The 25490-nt window shown below is 31.8% G+C and overlaps 1 protein-coding gene across 3 annotated transcripts in view; it reads left to right on the top strand.

Moving 5' to 3' along the window:
• The first annotated feature begins 599 nt into the window (after positions 1 to 599).
• The window catches only part of LOC141543514 (solute carrier organic anion transporter family member 1B3-like), a 69187-nt gene continuing 44296 nt past the window's right edge, over positions 600 to 25490 (top strand). For 2 of the 3 annotated variants that reach the window (XM_074268877.1, XM_074268879.1), the window contains exons 1-4: positions 600 to 665; positions 7665 to 7796; positions 19233 to 19374; positions 22330 to 22462. In XM_074268877.1, coding sequence (XP_074124978.1) covers positions 7668 to 7796; positions 19233 to 19374; positions 22330 to 22462 — 404 coding nt within the window. In that variant the 5' untranslated portion in view covers positions 600 to 665; positions 7665 to 7667. The remainder of the gene's footprint in view (positions 666 to 7664; positions 7797 to 19232; positions 19375 to 22329; positions 22463 to 25490) is intronic. The other variant, XM_074268878.1, reaches the window with a different exon arrangement.

Below are 25490 nucleotides of genomic sequence, written 5' to 3'. Positions count from 1 at the left end.
TTTAAAAGATTGTTCTGAGAATGATCTGCAGGCTTCATGACACAAAAATGGTTAAAACTCCTTCTCTGTGTGGAGAAAAATGGAATGACTTTGATCTTCTTAAAAATGGAGGGAACTTATGGAAATAATTTACTTAATTATTTTGAGTTTTTTCTATATCAAATGGTTCAAAATGCTTGTGTTAGTCTTAATGAAGTAATGTCTAGTAGAAGAATACAAAGTGATTATCTAAACTGAGTAAATATACAAACCAGTATAATTTCCAAATCATTCCCAGAGCTCAAGTGTACTCAAGAAAAGTCAACAAGTATCAAATAAGCTGAAGTGGAAAACTTGAATATACTTGAAATAATTTCAAAATTCAGTGAATATATTAATGTTATCTGTTTATTAATACAAGCATATAAGAAGTGGAAGATGTACAAAATGAAAGAAATGTCAATTTCCTGAAAGTTTACATTAACTCAGCAATTATTTCTGTTTGACTAGCATTGTGGCCAGATAAGATAGTTAATCATCACTAGAGTGATTAAAATTTAAGGAAAAACAAACAAACAACAAAAAAAAAAAAAAAAACACTGAGCTTTTTACTTAAAGACAGTCCATTCAATATCAACAGAAAAGGGGATGGATGTACTGCTGCTGAAGTTGAATTCTAAATCTAGGTAAGAACCTTCTAGATTTACTAATTTATTTTTTTTATTCAACCAGATTTCGGTAATTTTTATGAATAGTCATGAATATTATTCCAATTTTCCAAAATGAATCTCTCTCTTTTTTTTTAAGATATTGCTCTATTTACTCAACTTTTATTTAAAATGTAGCTGTGCTTTGCTTTTACTTTGTGCTTAAGATAAAGTTGAGAATTATACATAGATCAGTTTTGATGTGGGAAATACTGTTTCTATTCCTTAAGTCCCAAACAGATATGGTAGATAAAGTAGAATGTTTAAGTAGAGTTCCAATTCCATTTGTCCCATTCCCAATATACTCTACCTCATTCCCTAAGTATATTTATTTTATTCAGATGTCCAAATAATGTATAAGGGAAACTTACCTTACAACACTCTAACTAGATTCTCTATGAGTCCCAATGATCATAAACATTGAAGGTAAATGAGGTAATAATAAGTGGCAGAAGTAGTTGAATATAAATAAAGATTCAATTCTGCAGGAAAATTATTTAGCTTTGACAGCAGTTGATGTGAGCATAAGAATAATTAAAATTTCAAAGGAAACCTGAGACAACAAACAAGAATAGCATCTCTGTTTCCTCTTCTTCATTTCCTTCAGATCCATGGAATACTCTTTTCAAGACAAAAAAAAAAAAAAAATTAAACTTCCCATTCAGTTGCTCTGAGGGTCTCAAGAAGGATTTGGGGGAGAGAAGAGACATGCAGGTTTAACAGGGGTTTGAGAAGAATTATGATGCCTTAGAAAGTTTTGAGATTCCTAGATATAGTTTCAACCATACTAACTATACAAGATCAGGGCAGTCACTTAATCTTGGATACTTCAAAGGAGAGTAATTTATTTGATCTCTAAATTCCTCTTCAGATTTAAAATTAAATAACTCTACCTTCTCACTCTTGGCTCAGCTAAAGGAAATGCCAAATTCATACCATTACCTTTGGATTGTCAGTTAAAGCTTGGAGAGAACTCAGAGATAATTCGATCCAACTCCCTAACTTTATAGATAAAGAACTGAATACAAAATATTTAAGTAACTTGTATAAAGTTACATAGATAGTTAATATCAGACCTGGAAATGACACAGAAGTCTGAAAATATCTGGGATTTTGGTAGATCATAAGGTCAATGTAAATGAGCTCACTAAATTCGGCATCTTAGGTTATTATTAAGTGAAGTATAACTTCTAGAAGGTGAGAAACCCTCTATATTTTAACCTGGTCAATCACAACTAAACTTTCTTTAGATCTGGATCCCACAGATTTAAGAAGGCCATTAATAAACTGTAGTGCATCCAGAGGAGGTAAATTTAAATGCTTAAGTATATTTTACATAATAAAGAATGGAAAGAACTGAGAATGTGTTGCATTTAGAATAAAAGATTCATGAGAAATATAGTGTCTGTGTTCAAGTGGAACATTTCATTTGGAAGAGAAACTTGTTGGCTTTTCCTGAGTAGATTTGAGCTCTGAGAATGATTTAGAAATTACCACTGGTTAATAATATATTTACTCAGTTTAGATAGTCACTTTGTATTCTTCTACTAGACATTATTTCACTCAGCCTATCACAGGCATTTTGAGCCATTCAATACAGAAAAAACTCAAAGTAATTAAGAAAATTATTTCCATAAGTTTCTTTCATTTTTAAGATCATTCTATTTTTCTCAACACAGAGAACCTTTAATGTATAGGGTTTTAACCATTTTTGTGTCATTTGGAAGACAGCTTTTTCTGTTTGGCTCCAGATGGCAGTACCGAGAGCAAAGTGTCAGAGTTGTAAAGAGATAAATTTAGGTTTTGTATCAGGAAAAATGAAAATAAAAATAATTTCTAGCAAGTAGAACTCTCCAGAAGCAGAAAGGGTTGTTTAGAGAGATTTTGTAGTTCTGCTAATTAGGGAACTTCACAAAAGACTGAATTATCTTTTGGGGGGTCTATAAAAGGACTTCTTTTTAGGAATGAGTTGGACTAGATAGTCTTTTGAGTCTCTATCATCTCTAAAATTTTTTGCTTCTAACACAAAATCTAGTTTTCCTTGTTTTTTTTTTGTTTTGTTTTGTTTTGTTTTTGCTATCCTGCCATATTTGTACTAATTATGACTAAGGGAATACTTATCCCAGTTACAATCCAGTATGATAATTGTTTTTTTTCCTTTCAACAAACATAACCTCACAAAAGAAGGCTTGAAAATTCATGCTATTTCAACAAAATATGGGCAGCCATTGTTGTCTGTTGTTTTCATTTGTATTCATAGAGAACAAATTTTATTCTTCCATTTTGAATAAACAAAGAATGAAGCTTTTAAATTCTTATTTTGATATGGTGCATATGTGATATATCCATGTACATGCATACAAACACACACATATATACATATATTGTTACATGTAATATAAAAAGCAGATGAGTTGTTAGCTAATTTTTATCTACTTCATTGAAATTACAAATAAAATATATGTTTATCAAAGTATGTGGATATAAATACCATATATTTCTAGGGTGTCTATATGTAATGGAATTCTCCTGAAAGTTTTCATATACACATGCATTGTACTCAAAAACATACATATCCAGTCACAAATTATAACATATTGGCATATGAAATCATTTCTCAAACCAATATAGCATCAGTTTGGGTACTTACTCTATTAATTCAGAGTACTAGCCACCTTGCTACTAACAGTGAGAGGTTCAGTGGTTGACCTTTTGTCACAGAGATAATATATGACTGGAGTAAGATTTGAACCCAAGTATTCTAGACTCTAAAAAGTTTATATCTATGGTTGTTGAACTTCTATATGCCCTTCAAAATATAACAAAAATGCTATCTCTTCATGACTTTACTAATTTAGACTTAAAATTATCTAGTTCAATGTCTCTTTATGATGATGAAATTAAGGCAATTTGTACAAAATACAAAAAATAGTACAATTCAGATTCTTAACCAAACCCTTTGATTCCAAATCCATCACTTTCCAATATTCTAGATAATTTCTTTTTCCTCTGAACTTCTTTAGAATGTCATCCAAAATTCTCTCTAAGTATGGAAATATCTTCTTATTCATTGTGTGACTTTATTGGTTCTTCCCAGTGAAGAAACCCTATTTTAATACTTCAGATCAGCATTAGAAAGAGCTGGCTAAACCACTGAGCATTTATAAGTCACATAGCCAGTATATGACAAGGGCAGAGCTTGAATCCATCTAAATCTTAATGGATGATTTCCAAACCAAAAAGATTTATCTGCTAATGGGCAGTTTTTCTGGTGTCCACTACTATGTTGCTAGATGGCACTGGAAGAAGTGGAGAAAACATGCTTATTGTAAACTCTATAAGCAAACACTAATCTCAACAGGGACCTTACTATAACAAAACAATCTTACAGCTTTTCCCTAACTGATTCTCTAAACTATTCAAAACATCAGTTGTTTCAATTCTTTTCTTATTTACTCAAGCTCCTATGGCATTCCTTCACCCCAACCCCAACCATCTCTGTTGAAGACCTTTATTATTTCTTCATGAGCAAAATGAAGTTATTCACCAAGGCCTCTCTCTTCTCCCTACCTCATCATTTCATTTAACATAGACATCCTTCTCCATTATTTGTCTTTCACTTCAGTCTCTTATGAGGTGACATTTCTACTTGCCAAAGACAACTCCATTGCAGGCATGCCTCATTCTACTCCTGTGTGTTTTCTCCATTAAATTGCCTTCCCCATTAAACTCATTATCTCTCTAATTTTCAATCACCCCTTACATACTGTCTCCTTCTCTGCAGCCTGTATATAAACAAATATTCTGACCTCTGACCTCATCATTCAATTAAAGCTGGTATTAATAAAGGTATTAATGATCTCTACCAACTCTAACAGCCCTTTCTCAATCCTATTTCTTTACTTTGCTGTTGGCTATTTTCACTCCTCAATAGCTTTTCATAACTTTTCTTACTTTTTAAATCTCCTTATATGGGTTTTCATAACTTTCCTTCCTTTATCTCCTTCCTATCTGACTAATTCTTAGTCCTTTTTCAGGATTTTTATCCATGTTTTGCTTGATAACTGCCAGTGTCTCTCAAAGCTTTGGAGTTGTTTGTTGTTGTTGTTGTTGTTGTTGTTGTTGTTGTTGTTGTTGTTGTTGTTGTTGTTGCTTTAAGCAGTTTTATGTTTTTCTCTCTATGATTTTTTTCTCTTGGCAATTTTTTCAGCTCCTATGTTCTTAATTATCATCTCCATTCAGATGATTCCCACATCTATTTATTCAGCCTAAGTTTTTCTTCTAAATTCCATCTAATTGCTCTACCTGCATAAGTTCTTTTACATTCCAATCCACCTTCTACCTAGCTGTCAAAATTTTTCCTAAAGTTTAGATCTTCCCCTATTCAGTTAAGCTAAAGTGGTTTACTCTTACCTCTAAAATCACATTTTAAAATTCTTCTTTTGAAATTTTAATTCTATACTACTTAGTTCTTTATCCTTTTCCAACCTTTTTATAGTCTCCCTTTTATAAATTCTTAGATCCAACCATATTGCCCTATTCACTGTTTATCACAAACAACACTCCATTTTCCATTATGTGATTTTGCATTATCTCTTTTATGCCTAGAATTCTTTCTCTTTCAACCTTTCAGTTTTGACTTCCTTTAAATTTCTTCTTAATATTCCCTCTAGAAAAGCATTTTGGAGTCATTTGGTTATAGCTTGTGGGTAACTTTGAATATTTATGACTCATTTTGTACTGCTATTATTACTCATTTTCCTCATTAATAAGCATAAAGATAAGCTTATCTTTAATTTCTCTTTTATTCCTAAATACTTTGTTCTTTGCTTCCAACTTCTCCCCTATTCCCCAAATAGACTAGGAAGGGAAAATAGCATGTACTTTTAGAACTAAGAAGGACTTTAGGGATGATCAAATTAACCTCCCTAATCCCATAGATGGAGAAACTAGGGTCAGATGATTTCCCCAAAATCACAAAATTGTGAATATGTTTGTGTCTTTCCATATGTATGTATGTATGTATGTGCATATGTATATGTGTGTATAGATATATGTGTATATATATGATATATATGCATATATATATATACACACATATATGTGGGTACATGCACATTTAATTCAGTTCAATTCATTAAACATTTATTGGGTTTAGAGCCAGAAAGGAGAAAAAAGTTTGGAGAAGACAAATCCTAAATTTAAAAAGATTACAGTCTAGTATTCATTTGTACATGCATCAGAGAAGTGATTTGTTTTGAAAGATCTAAGGTGTAAAGCTTATTATTAACTAGGGGCTGTCATGAACAGCTTCAGAAAAGAGGTGAGTGGATAGATAATTGTGGCTTTAAAGGTTCAATAAGAATTAAAGAACTAGAAAAGTGTTTCTGTGTATATATTGCATCAGCACAACAGGCACAAAAGAATGACATATAAACAACATATAAATAAAAAGAATGATGTTCTTTCTTATGGTGAAAGATTGACATTCTTAATGAATTAAGGGTGTCAAAGTAACCAAGATAGAGCAAACATATTTGGGCTTGAATTTGGGCCCATGATGGAGAGGACTTCAAAGGAAAATCTCCAGCTAAGGAATGTTCATAATGTCCTCCCTCTTTTCTGCTTATCCAAATCTTACTCAAATGTCAAGGATCAATTCAAATATCGCCTCCTCCATTAAGTTTCCTTAAGCTTACAATGATCTCTCTGTGAATTCTTATAAGATTTCTAGTCTTCACTCTGCAAGCTAGTATCTATAATCATGTATTGTCTTCCTTTTATTTCTTGTGTAATATTGTTCTTTAGATAATAAAGTACTCACAAACAAGAATATCATCCTATAACTCCTTTATATTCATCAATACGTAGAATTTAACAGTTAGATATCAATTGTACTAAGGAAACAAGTTAATTTTGTTTAGTCTGATTCTTTATGACTCTACAAACCATGTTGTCCATGGGGTTTTCTTGGCAAACATACTAGAATAGTTTGATATTTCATTCTCCAGTGGATTAAAGCAAATAAGAGATTATGATTTGCCCATCACACAACTAGTAAGTGTCCAAGGTGAAATTTGAACTCAGATTTTCCTGACTTCAGGCCCAATGTTATGCTGTCTCCTAAGCAAAGAAATATTAGCTGCCTACTATGTGCAAGTCACAGTGTTGGGAAATGAGCTTTTAAAAAGCAGGTCACCATCCAAAGGAGATAAAATTCTATGCAGAAATAACTTTAGAGATAAATTATTTAATTCAACTCCATATTTTGTATTTTAGGAAACAGATTCAAAGAAATGAAGTATCATAAAGTATAGTACAAGGTCACCTAGTAGTTAGTAGCAAATTTGGAAGTGAAACTCAGTGCTCTTTTTCCAGGGTTTTTTCTATATATCTGTGGTGGGGAAAATCCAGGACATCTACCATGTTAAGGCTGTTAAGATCATTTGGTCTGGTCCTGCAAAGGCAATCTCAGGAGCTGAAAGCTAGGTACAATAACCTCCTACTACTTGAGTTTTCAAGTTGATAATCTTGTATGGGCTGTGACTGATTTTATAAATATCCAAATGTCTCTGATCAAAAAAAAAAAAAAAAAGCAGGGGGTGGGAGTTCCCCACCCCTGCTCTATATCATTTGGAGATCCAGGAAGGTAGTAGACAAACAGAAGATTTTCCAGAAATTCTTGATATTTGATTGGTGTAGAGATAATAACTACAGAAAAGTACAGAATAGTGGTTTCATTCCAACTCATTTACTAAAACTATGCTATCTCATCAGTTATCTACTTCCTTCTGGGTTTTAATTTTTCATTTATAAATGAGAGGTTTGACTAAGAAATCTCAAATATCTGTCCCAGTGAGAACATTTACAGTTTATTTGACATAGAAAGATGTAAAGCAAGCTTGGTTTAGGGAAAGTAAGAAGGCAATAATCATTTCACACATTAAAATAAAGAAAAATCTGATCTTCTCTCTCCAGCTAATGGCTTCAAGACAAGAAAACATGGCAGCAAAAACAGAACTCTCAGATTCCAGGAAGAGCTCAAATAAATATTCAACAGATGTACCTTCATCAGTCAAGAAGAAAACTAAGTGTTGCAATGGTTTGAAGGTTCAGTGAGTTACATTGTTTTGGTATTTGAATAATTAAATTAGTAATTGTAGTTAACAGGAAAAAGTTTCTAATTTAAGAGGGAAAACATTGTTTAGGAGGGAAAGTGTTACAAAGTAGATTAAAAACTAGTCTAGGAAACACAAATTTCAGGGTTCAAATTTTAGCAAGCACACATACTTCTTACGTAATCCTGGTAAACCTTCTAAGACTAAGTTACAAAGAATGTCCTGATATATAGAGAATTCTTCACTCAGAATTGTCCAAAAGAATAAATAACTAACCTAAATAAAATTTTCTAGAATATTCTTAATTTGAAATAAATATCCAACACTATAATTCTCCTTCACATCTCAGTTTAATTTTGCAAATTTCCAGAATCTTTAAACAAACCTGGGAATCTCTCAGTCATGGTTTCTTGGTGAAATTCCAGCTTTAAAGCTACCAAAAGTGAAAATCTGAACCTAAGAATTTTGGTTCCTTCATTCTGATATATGGTAGATTAACAAATGTCTCTCTCTGTGTAGACATATCTCTATTATGGTAAATTACATGATACTTCTCATATTATTAGATCAAGTATGAGAAAGAGTGTCAGGATGGATTTATATAGGCATCTACAGGAACTTTCCCCATTAAAATACTAAGGACTACATATGAAACTTTATCAAAAAGAAGAGGCATTGGATGATCCCAGAAAAATGCAGGTCATAGGTTTGAAAGAACAGTAGCAAAAAGATGATAGCAGAGGGAAAGTGACATATAGTATTTGTTGCGATTCGTAGCACAGTACCAAGATTATTAATGACCAGAAAAATCTGACTTTCTGTCTTACTGAGATACATATTTAAAAGTATTAATGAGTGGAGGATTGAATGAATAAAAGAAAAAGTACTTACTAGGGGCCAGAAATCAGGCTCTTACTATGTGGCAGAAACTGTAATAAGTGGTGGGCATACAAATACAAAGTGAAACCAATCCCTATTCTCAAATAGGAGTTTTTCAAATTCAAATAATTCAAAATTATGTTCAAATAATTTTGAATAAGGAGAAACAAAACAGATTGGACAGTGGTGTCTCAGGAAAGAAGTTCTGGTCTAGTGATCACTTTAAGGAAAGTTGCAAAATAAGCAGGGTGATTGGTAAGACTAGATATAATACATGGCCTTTTCTAGGGTTAGTTAAAGGGAATGGGTTAGGTGAGTTTACACACAAGAATTGGAAAAGTGTGTGTATGTACATATATGGAAGCAGAATTACAGGCTCCAATCAAGATTGCCCAGTTTCATAGAAGGAATTCAGAGCTTAGTGTATTGACTTCCCCAGGGACTGGAAGCATGACTTCTGGAAGGTTAGTGATGGAGTACTGTTCCAGATGATGTAAGACCTCAGAAGAAATTCATGTGCTGGTAAGAATTCACAGTGGAGTCTCCAAGCAGTAGATGGACTTACAACCATAGTAATAAGGAACTAAAAACTACTAGAAGGAGGACTCAATGGATGTCTCCAATCCAAAAAATCTATAGCATCATATGTGAAAACAGAATATAAAGGTTTATACTTCCCCACTTGAAAGTTATGTTTTAGCACTATCTCTACTCATCTTCTTCAGTCACTCATGCCATTTTTCAAGGTCCTTTGGCTGCTTCTTCTCTCTGAAGACATTACTATTAGGTGAATGGAACCATGTTTTTAATATGAAATTTGATAATCCTTCATCCCATTGCTTAACCTTTGACTTTTACCCATAGGCTAAGTGAAGAGTTGAACAAAGTTTTCCCTGTCTCCTAGTTCACATGTTCATATTATACAGCATTAATTGTTCTTTTTCCATGTTGTTAGCATCTGCTATCCTAATCTTCACTGAAAAATCTCCTTTACTTTCAAGACAACAATCTGTTGTAATCATCTAAAAGGAAAAATTAACATAAGATTGAGAAAACAACTTGAAATTGAAAAGTCCATATTCAATATCAGGCCAGAGAGTCCCAATAAAGATGAACTGGGGATAATAAAGAGCATAAATAGTGCCTGACTTTCTCCACAACATTATTCCAGTTGGCCAAAAGCCTATCCTTTATGGTTGAAAGGGCCATAATGTCTTACCTTAACAAGCAAAAGCTAGGGTGAATCAGCAAAGTTTTACCATGGGAGTTGCAGATGGGCATTCTTGACTGTTCCTGACCAAGAATCAAAGAGTTGAGGTAAATGTTCCTTCTACCCACACTGAATAGCCTATAGTACTATCCAGGTGGCCCAAAGTTCAGCCTGCTAGACACATTATTCAGATCCACTGTACAACAGGAACTCATTAGGAACTCACAAAAAATTGTTTGGAGTAACAAAGAGCAGCTAGAACTATGCCCCTAACACTTGAAGCCATCCAGAACCAAACTATAGGGAAAGTCTGAAGTGTAAATCTTCAAATGTAGAATAGCAGGGAGCCCTACCCTTTTTATATCTACTATAGTGATGGGAAGTTCATCAATGTTCCCAGAAATGTTCGACTACTTGATTTTAAGGTTACAGAGTGGTTTTGGCAAATGGCAGGGCATCCAATGAGCTTCCCTATTTTAACAGGGTAAAAATGATAGCCTGAACTATCCTCTTATCTTCACAAATCAACAAATCCATCCCTATTGTATATGTCAGCTGATTTATGACTTTGGCAGGGGCATATACTGATGGTATTCTTACTATTTCTATCCAGATATCTTTGTGCTTTATGTGTAGTTCTCTAAAACATCTCATTCACATAGAGCTCCAATTCTCAATTAACTGTGGTCCCCAGGGATGATGATCACCTGAAATCTTGTATCCAAGAGATTCTTAAGATCTGAAAGTTTTCAATAAATCTTCTCTCAGGCATAGGACCTATTATCCCCCTCATGTCCACTGTGAAGAATGGAGATTTAGGGTAGATGACCCCATGTGACCCTATGGTTTTATTGGAAACAAAAGGGGGAAGATGATGCGTGGTCCCAGATTACATTTTCTTCTTTTCTTTGTATATTCTAATCAGACTACTAAATGGCTAACCAACTATCTCTCTTTTAATGATCTCATCTTTTGATAACCAGCTTCATCATGCTTTTTTTCACAAGGCACCTTTTCCTTTTGATCCTTATGAATGGGCTAATTAGAAGGGCAATACCAGTAGGATCTGCTTAACATTATGTATGGAAAACCATCTTATCCTCAAACTTTAGGAATGTATTTGATCATATCAAGAGAGTAACAAATAGGGAAATCTCCATAGGAAAAAGTTATTTTCAGGAAGGAAGGTACCACCCAGGAATTCAATTCTAATGGTCTATCATTATCCTTATCCCAATAACCCCTTTCACAGGAATTCTCTTGGGCTGGGTTGTCATAAATCAGCATTCCCTTTATCTTGACCCAAGCCTTCAATTAATTTTCAATCTGTTATTTCCAAATAAAACCATAGCACAGGTATACCATCTTCTGACCATTTTCATCTGCCTTATTTATATTCTTTTGTTCACTAAAATGTAAGCCTTTCAAAGTTAGGAACTGTATGCTTCCTATTATCTGTATCCCAAGTGCTTAACACAGGTTTGGGCACGTAGAAAGTGTGACAATAATGCTGTATTTATTTCTCTTCCATGAACTTTTCTTCTTTCCTCCTTCCCCTCTCCTTCTCCTCCTTCTCTTTCTCCTTGTCTCTCTTCTTTTTATTATAGTTATCACTTTGTTTAGAATAAATATCAGTAGAAAATAAATAATAAAAAACTTTGAACTAGATTATTCTTCAACTAATTACTGGGAATGGAGGGAATGAGAACTCGTTAAACTCTTTCACCTGCAAAATGGTTATAAAGATTATCTGCTCCACTTCCTGACAGAGTCTTGTTCTTTTTGAAAAATCTCCAAATAATTAGCCCATATTTATCAAATGACAAAATAGGGGCTAATTATTTGGAGATTTTTCCAAAAAAACTTTGTATAATGCAATCAGTACTCTTTTAGCCAAAAGTTGTTCTTCAATTTTGGCTAGACAATTAAGAAAAGATCATAAAGGTCAGAACAAGTTCTAAATAAATGATGTGTAACTCTGATCTTTTGTCCAGAATAAATAAAGTCTATTTGTTTATGGTTAATGGAAAAACCTTTAATATGTAAATACTGAAATACTATTTAGAAATTATGATGGTTTATCACCAGGAGCAGGAGGGTGGTGGCCATGGAATGTGATGTACTATGATGTTATTAAACTATTTATTCCTTTTGCTGTGAAGTATACATTATTATACTTTCTTTTAAAAAGACAAACTCAAGCAAGTAGAAATCAGGGAAGCAAATAAACTCCCCAAGTTTTATATATAATGTATTAAAAAGAAGAGACTAGGACTTAGGCATTCAATCTATTAGAAGTGTCTGAAGAAAATATTAGAACTAAGCACAGTAACACGGTTATTCAATGTATTTGTAGTCACTGTTTATCTATTACTCTCTGTTCCCTGCCTCCGTATATCAAGGACTTCATTAGATAATCAGCTGCATGTATTTCTATCATTAGCAAACCTATGGCAGACATGTAGTTCCAACTTAGCCCTAGCTGCTGGCCATTCTATTCCTATACTAAACCCCTGTCATTACTACAGGAGAGACAGATAAATTGTCAAGTATTTGTTCCTCACCAGGCCCCATCCCAGGCACACGGTCAGATTTACATAAAACCCTGTTTTACTTAGAAAAGAATTCCATTTTCAAGAGAATTCAGTTAGAAAGCATTTTTTTAATTAAATATTGGGAGAACAAGTAAAGACATAGCTTCTGAGAAATCAGCCTTATAAACCCAAGAGCATTATTTAAAAAGGAAAGAAGAAAATATTGAAAGAAAAATGCTATTAAAATAGCAAAATGCATTATTTGGAAGTTACATACAGGACTTACATAATTATACTACAGAAAATTTTCCAGAAGTATGTAAAAATACCTGAGTTACTAGACAGATAAAGCCTGTCTACATATTGTACTTTTACTTCTCTTACATCTCTTTAATCCCTTATAATCCAGCCTTATTATTCTACTAATAATACACTCTCTAAAAAATTGATCTGTTCAATGATTCCTTGTTGCTCTTGACTCTTATGTACTTTTTGACATTATTAATCACCCCTCTCCTTTTTGATACTCTTTTCTCTCTAAGTTTTCAGGATACCAATCTGTTTTCTGGTTTTCCTTGTATCTATCTGACTATAACTTTTGTCATCTTTGCTGGATCTTTCTCCAGATGATTCCTTTTAACTATAGCTGTTCCACAGGTTCTTTTCCTGAGCTCTTTCTTCTTCTTCATGTACTACTTTATTTGGTGAGCTCATTAATTTGATTATTTGGATTTGATTTTATCTCTATGTTTGTCCCCATTACCTACTTTGCTTGAACCTCTCTGCTCCCATACATTCTTGAATCTACAGCTACTTTTCAGACATCTCAAAATAGATATTCCAATAACATCTTAAACTTAATATAAACCAAAATAGAACTCATTATCTTTCCATACCTTTTCTCTTATCTACCTTCTCTATTACTGTAAGGGCAGCATTATCATCCTAATCTCTTACACTCATATCCTCTGGATCATTCCCAATTTCTCATTATTTATTACCTTCAATGTTCAATCAAATGCTAAGTCTTTTGACTTCATCTTTATAACATCTCTTGAATACATCTCTTTTCTTCCCTGAAACCACTAAAATTCTTGTATAAGCCTTCATCACCTCACACTGTGCTATTGCAATAGCTTCCTAGTGGCTCTGTCTGGCTCAGATCTCTCTCCCATCCTAATCAATTCTTTCTCCATTTAGCCAACAATGTGATTTTTCTTAAAATTAAAGTCTTACCATGTGACTCCCTCACTCAATAAATGGCAATAGATCCTGGCTTTTTTCTTGACTTCTTACATTTACTACCTGCAATACATTCTTGGATCCAGTGATAGTGGCCTCCTGCCTGTTCCTCAAACAAGATAATCTTTCTTTCTGTTCCAGGTGTTTTTCTGGCTGACCCCATAATTCTCTCTTCTCATTCCATATACTACTTTCCCTGACTTCCCCAAATCTAAACTAAAATTCCATTTTCTGAAGGAAATCTTTCTCAATGCCTCTTAATTCTAGTATTTCTCTCTACTAATAATTATATAATTATTTTCAATTTTATGAATATAAAATATTTGTATTTATACTACATTCATCTTGTTTTTACATATCTGTTTGATTGCTGTCTACTCTATTAGACTGTAAAGTCATTGAGGACATGCACTGATGTTTGCCTCTTTTTGTATCCCCAATGATTAGAAGAGTGCCTGAAACTATTTATTGAATAACTGGCTTATTTATTAAAAGCTTATGTGGATAAGTCTCCAGAATTTTTCTTTAGATTAGAGATATATCCCACTCATAATGTGGGAATACAAACTGAGTACATAATTTGTCTCTTTACACACTTTTTCTGCTTCTGACAAGTTCGTAGATGTAGTCAATTACATATATCCTTTTAAATCTAAATCCAAAAAGTTTAAAAGCAGTAACTTGTTAAAAAGAGTTATCTAGGCTTAGATAGGATTAGCCAAGAATGCTTAGCAATTGTCAGACAGTAATCTTGGGTTTGGGTCTAAAAAACCCTTTATTTCCCCTATATCTTTAGGTTATAAAAAAGCTTAACTTTACACACACCACACACACACACACACACACACACAAAGAGACAGAGAGACACAGAGAGAGAGAGAGAGAGAGAGAGAGAGAGAGAGAGAGAGAGAGAGAGAGAGAGAGAGAGATTTATTAACCCTCAAACTTTAACTTTTTTGGAGAGAGAAAGATGCTTTCAATTATGAACTCATGGAAAAGAAGAATAAAGTTAACAGTAGCTATTGAGCTTATAAAACCCCCTAACCAACATATGTCTATATATGTGTATATCTAATGTAAGTGCTTGTATTCTTAAATATCAATCCAGAAACAATCAATCAATCAACATTTGCCAGCATGTGCTAAGCCCTGAAAATACAAAAAGAGGCAAAAGTGCCTGCACTCAAGGAACTAACAATCTAATGGGAAAGAAAACATGTGTCTGTTTATAAAGATAGTTAGACATAGATGTAGATACATACATGTACACAGAAAGGCAGACAGGCAGACAGAGAAGACAGAGAGACAGAGACAGAGAGAAAAAGAGAGAGAGAGAGAGAGAGAGAGAGAGAGAGAGAGAGAGAGAGAGAGAGAGAGAGAGAGAGAGAATAGAAATAAATAGGAGATAATTAAAAAAGGGAAAATATCTGAATCTTAAGATAGGTTAGGAAGACTTTTACAGAAAATGGGATTTAAGAAACTTAACAAAGTCCATGGAGATCAGTAATCAGAATGGAAGGGGAAGAGCATTCTAAGTATGGAAGATAATAAGAGACAATGTCCCGAACTAGATGAATATAAAAATGAAATAAACAAGAAATTAAGGAGGTAAATAGATTTTTAGAAAAGTTAAATATGATAGAACTCTGGAAAAAATTCAATGGGAATAAAAAGGAATATACCTTTTTCTCAGTGGCACATGACACCCATGCAACAATTTACCATATATTAGAGCTTATATCAATTAAATTCAGAAAATCAGAAATACTAAATGTACCCTTTTTAGATTATTTAGATAAAATTATGTATAATATAGAGCCATGTAAAAAGAGACATAAAGTTAATTGAAAACTAAATAATCTGATACTGAAGTATGAACAGTTAAAACAACAAATCATAGAAACAATCAATAATTTCATCCAGAAGCGACAATAATGAAATAACATATCAAAACTTATGGATGCAGCCAAAGCAGTTTTGAAAGGAAAATTTATATCTCTAAATGCTTGCATGAATAAAATAGAGAAAGAGATGACCAATTAATTGGCCATGCAAGTAAAAGAGAATAGGAACAAATAAAAAACCTACAATTAAATACCACATTAGAAATTTTGAAACTCAGAGATTAATAAAATTGAACAAAAGAAAATCATTTAACTAACAAATAAAATAAGTTAATTTTGTAATAAAAGTAATAAAATAGATAAACATTTGATTAATTTCATTAGAAAAGAAGCAAAGAAAACCAAATTGCCAGTATCAAAAATTTAAATGGTGAATTAACCAACAATCAAGAGGAAATTAAAATAACAATTATAAACTACTTTGCTAAACTGTATGCCAATAAATCTAACAATCTAAGTGAAATTGATGAATATTTTCCAAAATGTGAATTGTCCAGATTAATAGAAGGTAAAATAAAATATTTAAATATATTAATTTTAGAAATAGAAATTGAATAAGCCATCAATGAACTCCCTAAGAAAAAATCTCTAGAGCCAGATGGATTTATGAGTGAATTTTACCAAACATTTAAACAACAATTAATTTCAATACTGTATAAAAGATTTGGGGAAATAGGCAAAGAAATAGGCCTGCCAAATTTCTTTTATGACACAAATATGTTGCTAATACTTAAACCAGAAAGAGCCAAAACAAAGAAGAAAAAAAATTAGACCAATTTCCTTAGTAATACTGATACAAACATTTTAAATAAAATATTAGCTAAGGTATTACACGATTTAGTACAGAATATTTTGACTAAGTGATATTTATTCCAGCAAAGCAAGGATGGTTCAGCTAGGGAAATGAGCACACTAATTGACCATAGAAATCAAATGTCTACCTCAATAAATGCAGAAATAACTTCTGACAAAACACAGCAACGATCCCACTAAAAACACTATGAAACATAATAATGAATGGAGTTTTCTTTAAAATAATAAAGAGAATCTATATAAAATCATAAGCTAAAAGCATTCCCATTAAGGTGAGGAATGAAACAAGGATTCCTGTTATCAGTACTATTTTTCAATACTGTACTAAAAGTGTTAGCTTAAGCAATAAGAGGAGATGAAATTGAAGGAATTAGAATTGACAATGAGGAAATAAATTTTTTATTCTTTGCAGATGATGATATGATGGTATACATAGAAAATTCTAGACAAGCATTTTTAAAAATCACTTAAAACAGTTAAGTTTAGCAAAGTTGCAGGTTACATAACAAATCCATATAAATCATCAGCATTTCTATATATGACCAACAAAGCCCAGCAGCAAGAGCTAGAAAGGAAAATTCCATTTAAAATATCTGTAAACAATGTAAAAGTGTAAGATGTAAAATGTAAAAACTGTAAAATACTTAGAAGTCTACCTAGTGAGACAAAGCCAGGAACTAAATGAATACAATTATAAAACATTTTTCATACAAATAAAGTCATATGTAAACAATTGAAAATATATCAATTACACAAGGAGGGGAGCTAATATAATAAAAATGAAAAAATCTACCTAAATTGATGTATTTATTTAGATTCATACCAATAAAACTGTAAAGAAAATATGGAGCTAGGAAAAAATAATAACAAAATTCATCTGGAAGAAGACGAAGTCAAGAGTATTAAAGGAATTAATGAAAATAATATAAAGGCAGATGGCCTAGCCATACCATACCTAAAACTGTATTACAAAGTGGCAGTCATCAAAACTATTTGGTACTGGCTAAGAAACAGAGTGGTAAATCATTAGAATAGTTTAGCTACCCAAGAATTGACTGTAATAGTCTACTGTTTGATAAATCCAAAGACTCCAGCTTCTGTGATAAAAACTCAATATTTGACAAAAAGTGCTGGAAAAATTGGAAAGTAGTCTGGCAGAAACTAGCCATAAACCAACATTTCACACCTTATACCAAGATAAGATCAAAATGGATTCATGATTTAGACATAAAAGCAAATTAAAAGAGCAGAAAATAGTTTACTTGTCAGATCTTTGAAGAAGAAATTATGACCAAATAAGAAATAGAGAACATTATGAAATGTGAAATGTATAATTTTGAGTACATTAAATTAAAAAATACTGCATAAATAAAACCAATGCAGCCAATATTAGAAGGAAAGTAGAAAATTGGGAAACAATTTTATAGCCAGTGTTTCTAATAAAGGCCACATTTCTCAAAAATATAGAGAACTTAGTCAAATTTGTAGGAGTACAAGTAATTACCCAATTGATAAATGGTCAAGAAATATGAACAGACATTTTTCAGGTGAATCAATTAAAGCAATCCGTAGTCTTGTGAAAAATACTCTAAATCAATATTGATTAGGGAAATATGAACTAAAACAACTCTAATGTATCATCCCATACCTATCAGATTGGGTAATATGATAGAAAAAGAAAATGATAAATGTTGAAAAGAAAGCAGAAAAACTTGTACATTAATACATTATTATTGGAGTTGGGAATTGATCCAACTATTCTGAAAAGCAATTTGGAACAATGTCCAGAGAGCTATAAAACCATGTATACCTTTTAATCCACTACCAGGAATGTCATTACTGGGTCTCTACCCCAAAATTATCATTTAAAAATATGCAAAAGTTGAATTCAAAATCTTACCAAAATGAATGTTGAAAAATATCTATACATATAAATGGAAAAAATGAAATAATATTAAGTGAAAAAATTATTTGTTGCTCTGGATTATCTTTCTTCTTTCTAGTAATCTTCTAGGTTGAATTCCATTTCTGGCTGTTACTATCTGTATGACCTAACAATTTGTCTATGACTTATATTGTTCATTTGCAGAACGAGGGAGCTAAACCAACTAGCCTCTCAAATCCCTTCCAGTTCTATGTCTCTTATCCCTAATTGTATTTTTTCTTCTCATCCAGGAATCTCATCCATCATTTTGAATAAGCCAATACTTAGGCCTTCTTAAGATCTTTTGCCTACTCCTTTGGTAGGAAAATATGATTACAGTTATTACATATGCCATCCCTCAAATAGAAAAACAAAAAACAGATATGTTGAATAGCACTGAGAGTTCCTTCAGTGTACACATCTGATTTTCACATTGAAATGTAACATTTTGAAGTTTCCCTAACAAACTTTCCCTGAATAATCCCATAGACAAATATCTATTTGCCTCTCGGTTCTTTGTTACTTATGTGATTAGAACTACTGTCTTTAAGTTAACTTAATAGCTTCTCTCCCAAAAATTCACTTATGAGCTTCTAATAATACAGTTGGTGTTAGGAAGAAAATATTGCTTATGTCCTGGCTGCTATAAGTCATTTAATGATAGGCTTAGGAGTTGATAATTAGTTGATTTAAACAATGCTGATGACAAGGTTAACATTCTTTCATTAAGATTTTATTCCAAAATTGAAAATTATGAGTAAGATAAATATAATAACCTATGGAAGTTGAATACATTTTTGAGAAAAAAGTAATGCATATTTTGAGAAACTAAATATTATCTTAAATTCATGTATATGAATTTAGAAACACTTCTGCCTTTTTATTCAACTATGTTTTCTTTTCCATTTTGTCTCCTGAATAGATGTTTATGATAGCCCTGTCATTCAGTTATATTTGCAAATCACTTTCAGGAGTTGTTATGAAAAGTACTATCACTCACATAGAAAGAAGATTTGGTACAACATCATCTGAGGCTGGTTTAATTGATGGAAGCTTTGAAATGGGTAATTTTATTTCATTAACATCAATACCTAGTCTTAGGTATTTAGAAGAAAACTAACTTCCCATTTCTAACCTCCAACAAATTAATTCCTGTTTAGTTTCATAATCAGTCTTTGATACTACTATTTCTGTGTCTCTGTCTTCTCATCTCTCTCTCTCTCTCTCTCTCTCTCTCTCTCTCTCTCTCTCTCTCTCTCTCTCTCTCTCCTACCTCAGGGTGTATGTGTGTGTGTGTGTGTGTGTGTTTCTTCCCATCTTTCTTTCCATTAACCTTTACTACTACAACAACTACGAATTTCTATGAATGACCTTACCTAATCTTTCTGTTTGTAATTAAATTCATATTCTTTGTCTATAATTAAGTCAAATACATATATTGTAAAACCATGACACAATGTAGGTAAATGGTGCCATGTAAAATATACTAGACCTGGAATTAGGAAGACCTGTGTTCAAATCTAGCCTCATCATTACTGGTAGTATGATGCTGGGCAAAATTGGTCTTAATTTCCTTATCTGTAAAATGGAGACAATTTTAGCACCTACCTCTTTTACAGGATCGTTGTAAGGATAAAATGACATATTTATAAAGTGCTTTGCAAACTCCAAAACATCATAAAAGCTATTATAACATTATTTCATCAGTTATTAACCTAAACGTTTTCTAATTTTTCATGTTAATATCACTGAAGCAGATTATATTCTCCAAACACTATATTGTTCTTTCTACTACTTGCCATATAAAAATGAGCAACTGCTATCTCAAAATTTTATATCATACATAAGCCAGTAACTTCATCCATAGGCACTTACAAGTACTTATGTTCCATAGGACTCCATTAGAGTTAAATTTAACTCAACAATTACTTTTCACAGAATCAGATTTAAATCTCTGCCAAGTGAACTATTAAGGGTTTGCCCATTAAATATCCATTAAATATCCATATATATTCAACCTGTTTAATTTTTGCTTGACATTTGAAATTGCTGAGAAGGTATCTCATTCCTAAAAATTAATTAGTCATATGGCATGGTTAATTTGTCACTGGCAATCAGATCTAGGTTGCAGGCAAATTTTTGCCAGAACCAAATTCTGGGACTTCAAGTAATATTTAAATTCTGTTGAATTTCTTCAATTATAAGCTAAAGCTGTTGATCTAGATGACATGTAAAGAGACTACCAGCTCTAGAATTCTAGAAATTTATACTACTCTGATTTAGCTCCTATCTCTCTGATCATATAATTATGGTCTACTTCATTTTTTCTCTTGTCTTTAACTGCAGACTTTCCTTATCAGTTGTTGCTTATTTATTCTGAAATAATATAAATATCTAGTGCTTCACTAATCTAGATAACACTTGATTTTCATCTTTATATTACAATTACCACCTATACATCTCTATTTCAATGTCTCACTCTATCTGAAACTCATCATGTTCAACTAAAGACTCATACACTAAATGAAAATTTGCTCTTCAAAAATCATTCTTTCTTCTTCCTATATTCTCTATTTCTGTCAATGATATATTGATTATATAATAGAATATAATACTTCAAGGTTCAGAATAATGTCTGCTGTATTAAGTATTTGGAACAAAGCAAATGAATTACTTGTTTTACAAAATAAATCTTATAGAGTTTTATGTCTTTATAAATGTTTCAGCATACAATATGTTTTATCTTTCCAGTAATCACTTATTTTACATGATTTTGTAGTGACAATATGTTATATAGTCTTCAATTCTTAATTACAAAATTGTATTTTTATAATATCAGATATCAGGCATGCTTTTAATAAACAGACCACTTTTTTCTAAACCTAATCTTGATTATAACTCATAGACTTTTCAAATGAGTATAAATCATATGAGTTCCCAGTCCACTGAAAATTTATGTGTAACAGCATTCCATTTCCATTTAGAAATCTGTGATTTTTTAAAATAATTATAATTCTCGTATATCAATATACTTTTTAAAATCTATCACCCTATTAATAGGGACAAAAATTTCAGGAACACTGGATACTTTACAATATAATGACTATGTTCAGATCTTCCATTTTTTTTAATATAGCCATGAATACAAATGTGAGTGTTACTAGAAAAACAATTTTTTTTCAATATTCAATACTTCAGCATTTATAACTTTTGGCCCGAGATTAGCATTTTTTTCCTTCATAGCAATGGTTAAAAGCCTTTTTTTTTTTTTTTTTTGTCTTTTAAAATTGTTGTTCTGGTTGGTTTTTCTTACTTTAAGAAAACTGTTATCTTATACAGGACTTAGCAATAACTTCTCCAGTTATTAAATCCCTTAGAAAGATTTATTTTTATTCTAAAGATTAAAGGAGCTCTTTTAACCAATTGTCCAATTGGGGCTTTTTTTTTTTTTTATTTTCAACTACACTTTCCTTCTGCTTTGGTGCTACTAATCCTGTGGATTTTTCCATAATAAATTTACCAAGCATATTAGGCTTTCCTTGGATATGAGCTCATTTTTGTCTTGGGATAGCTTGTTCATTTCCAATCAGTTAAATCATTTGATCACCATAAATAACAGATTATATTCCTTCTCACACTTTTCATGAATCTTTCCTGATTTTCTTTTCTCTCTTCTCTCCAAATAAAACCTATTACACTTTTAATATCCAACTTAAGTCTCACCTCCTCCATTAATCCTTCATTAATTATTCTTTCTCTTACTTGGATTCTGACTATTATAATCTTACTGTTAAAAGTAGGACCACACAATTCACCATTTTTTATATTTCATATATATTCATTTGGTATCCAAAGATTCTAAATTCTTTGAGAACAGAGATAATACCTGTAATACTTTGTTTTTCATTTGTACTTCCTTCAGTGACTACCAAATACAATGACCTCATATAACAAGTGGTCAAGTCATCTTGTACTTAGAAAATTAAATTATACTCAAATGTAATTTTTTCTTCTTCCAGGAAATTTAATATTTGTAACACTGGTAAGTCATTTTGGAGCCAAATCACACATTCCACGAATAATTGGAATTGGGTGTTTCATTATGGGAATTGGAAGTATTTTAACTTGCTCACCTCACTTTTTCATGGGATAGTAAGTATTTAATAATCGCTATTGTTACTGTTATTGTTCAATTGTTTCAATCATCTCTGACTCTACATGACTCTGCTTGGGATTTTCTTTGAAAAGATAATGGAGTAGTTTGACATTGCTTTCTCCAGTTCATTTTACTTCCCTAAATATTAAACAGTAATTATTTAAATATATAGCAATAAAATTCCACATTGTCAGATTTGTTATAAAACAATCTCTCTTTCAGTAGGTTCTCTAAGTTTTCTAAAATGTGGGGTGAACTTTCCTCATATATTTTATAGATAACAGCTATGAACAGCAACAAAAAAGACTTGAGAAACCATAAGAAAGTGAATTAAAATTTTATGAATTTTCATCTAATGTATATTTGATGTCTGTGTCTATGAATTCAGTAATACCAGTAGAATTTATCATTCAGGTGAGGATAAAAAAGCATTCGTTGAGGAGTTTAATTGGCAATTAACCAAATTAACATTTTGCTTGTATTAGAGAGAAATAGCAATTTGGGTGAGGTTGTTGGATAATTTCTAAGATTATTGCCATATCTAATATTCTATGCATAAAATTGAAAGCAACATCTGTGGTGACAATTTCACATTTTCTTCAATGTAGGTTTTGGAGAAGACATTTAAATCTGGGATTGCAATATGTAGAGATTTACCATTTATTTTTCACTATTACTTGCCAGGAGTTCCTGACCCCAAGGAGCTTATATTCTATATAGGGAAACAACATGTACAAATATAAATAATGCAGAATAAGTTTGATGTAATTACACAATAGTTTGAGAGTAAGACCATTAGCAGTAGAGGGAATCAGCAAAGGCATTGTGTTCACAGTGATGTTTGAGTTATAAGTTAAACTGAATGAAAAATTCTTTAAGATGGATATGAAAAGTTATACATTCCAGATATAGAAGACAGCCCAGAAAAGGAGATAGAGTGCCATCTATGAAGAAAAGTTTACTGTTATGGATAGGAGTGTAATATATAACAAGATTAGAAAGAAAGATCCAAACCAAGTTCTAACAGGCTATAAAAATCAAACATAAGAGTTTATAGTTTATCCCAAAAGTCCAGGGAGCTCCTGGAGTTTACTGGATAAAGAAGTGACAGTTGTTTGAAGAATGGATTGGTAAAGGAAAAAATGAGGCAGTAAAAATCAAATATGAAATCATTGCAATAACTACATCACTAATGAGATCCTGAACTAAGATGGTAGCTCAGTGAGTTAAAAAATGGTTGTAGAAATAAAAATAGCAAGATTTTATAATTTATTAAATATAGTAACTAAAATTTTACATAGCACTTTAAGGTATGCAAAGTACTTTAAATGTTAACTCATTTGATCATCACAATAATCCTGCAAGTTATTATAATTTATATTTTTGTAGATGAAGTAACTGAAGCTCAGATTAAGTTTTAAATGGCCTACCTAGGAACAAATAGCTATAAAGTTTCGAGGCATGAATCAAACAGTTTTCATTTAAAATATAACAGTCTCTCAACTATACTGGAATATGTGGGGAAAGGAAATGAGGAGTCATAGATAACATTATGAATCTGAAAGATTCAAAAAATGATGACCTCAACAGAAATAAGGAAGTTCATTAGAGGGAAGTTTTTGGGAAAAGTTAATGCTTTTTATTTTGAATTTGAGATGCCTTGGTGACATTCAGTTTGAAACATCCAATAGAAAGTTAGTAATGGAGAGCTGAGTTGAGCAGAGAGAATGAACATTTTTATCTACCTTTGGCATATAGATGACAAACATATAGTTAGTATTTAGAAGCTATAGCTAATGTGTAGCATATTTTAAATTGGACTACCCTTCTGTCTATGTGATTTTACTTGATAATTAACTAATTCTCATCTTGTATTCTAAAGAAATAAAAAACCATCTTACATTTCCTTATAAATTGCTCCAAGACTATATACTTAATTTAATAATTTGGAGAAACCATTTTTCCTACAAGCTTTTGCTCATCTTCACACATAGGAGGTTTAGAATAATACAGGTTAAGAAAAATATCAGTTATTAAATATGTATGATATTTATTTACAGTTTAAAGCAATAAAACAAAGATGTCAATCATTATAATGTAACAGATAGAAGAATGATTATATTAAGATTATCTTTAAACATTCCCTCGAGAAACAAAGTCTTATAATTAAGCTCTTTCAAGATGTCTTAATCTCTTTCCCCTTGACAATTAAAGCCCTCTGTTTCTCAAGAAACAAGATCTTTTAGTCCCTTCTCTTTGTCCTCAAATAGTGTCTTTCTCCATCCAAAGCAATTCAAACAGATTCAAGAATAAAAATTAATCTTCAACTTTCATCACATACTGCTCACAAATGACAGGTAAAGTGTTAATTCCCCAAGACTTCATTCCCTCCTACAGATATGCTAACAATATCTATAAACTCTTTGTGCAGGATTATTGAAAGGGGAGATACAAACTCTTGGACATTGATGATTGTATAAAGAGGAAAATTATAGGAAGAGAAAAAAGAGAAATATATGGATGATCAAATAGTCACAGAGGGAGGATCATACAATTTAAAAGAAAAGCTGAAAAAATAGTTCTATGAAAACTAAAATAGAGAATATCCAAGAGGAGTTGTCAACAGGATCAAAGTCAGATAGATTAAGAAAGAAGATTTGTGAGGGAAACATTCCAGATTCATTATTTAAGAGATGATTACAAACTCTGGGAAAAGCAGCTTAATGAGTGATGAAGTCCACAGACTATGTGTGGGAAGTCTAAAAGTGAATAAGAATAGAAAACTGAAGATACAAATTATATATAGTTCCTTCTAGGAATCGGTTTGAATAAAAAGAAGAGAGACATAGAAGTAGACCTCAAAGGGATGGTATGAGGTTTAATGAACTGTTTTTGTTTGTTTGCTAGTTTTATAATAGGACAGATATGGTCATATTTAAAGATAATATAAGGGATCCAAATGATACAAGTTGAACATTTTAGAAATTAGAGATGAGTAAAAAGGAGTTAGAGTAAGTGCAATGT

This window comes from Sminthopsis crassicaudata, chromosome 5, assembly GCF_048593235.1.
Source record: "Sminthopsis crassicaudata isolate SCR6 chromosome 5, ASM4859323v1, whole genome shotgun sequence".
In the NCBI taxonomy this organism is placed as follows: Eukaryota; Metazoa; Chordata; class Mammalia; order Dasyuromorphia; family Dasyuridae; genus Sminthopsis; species Sminthopsis crassicaudata.
This window is presented reverse-complemented; position numbering and strand designations above follow the sequence as displayed.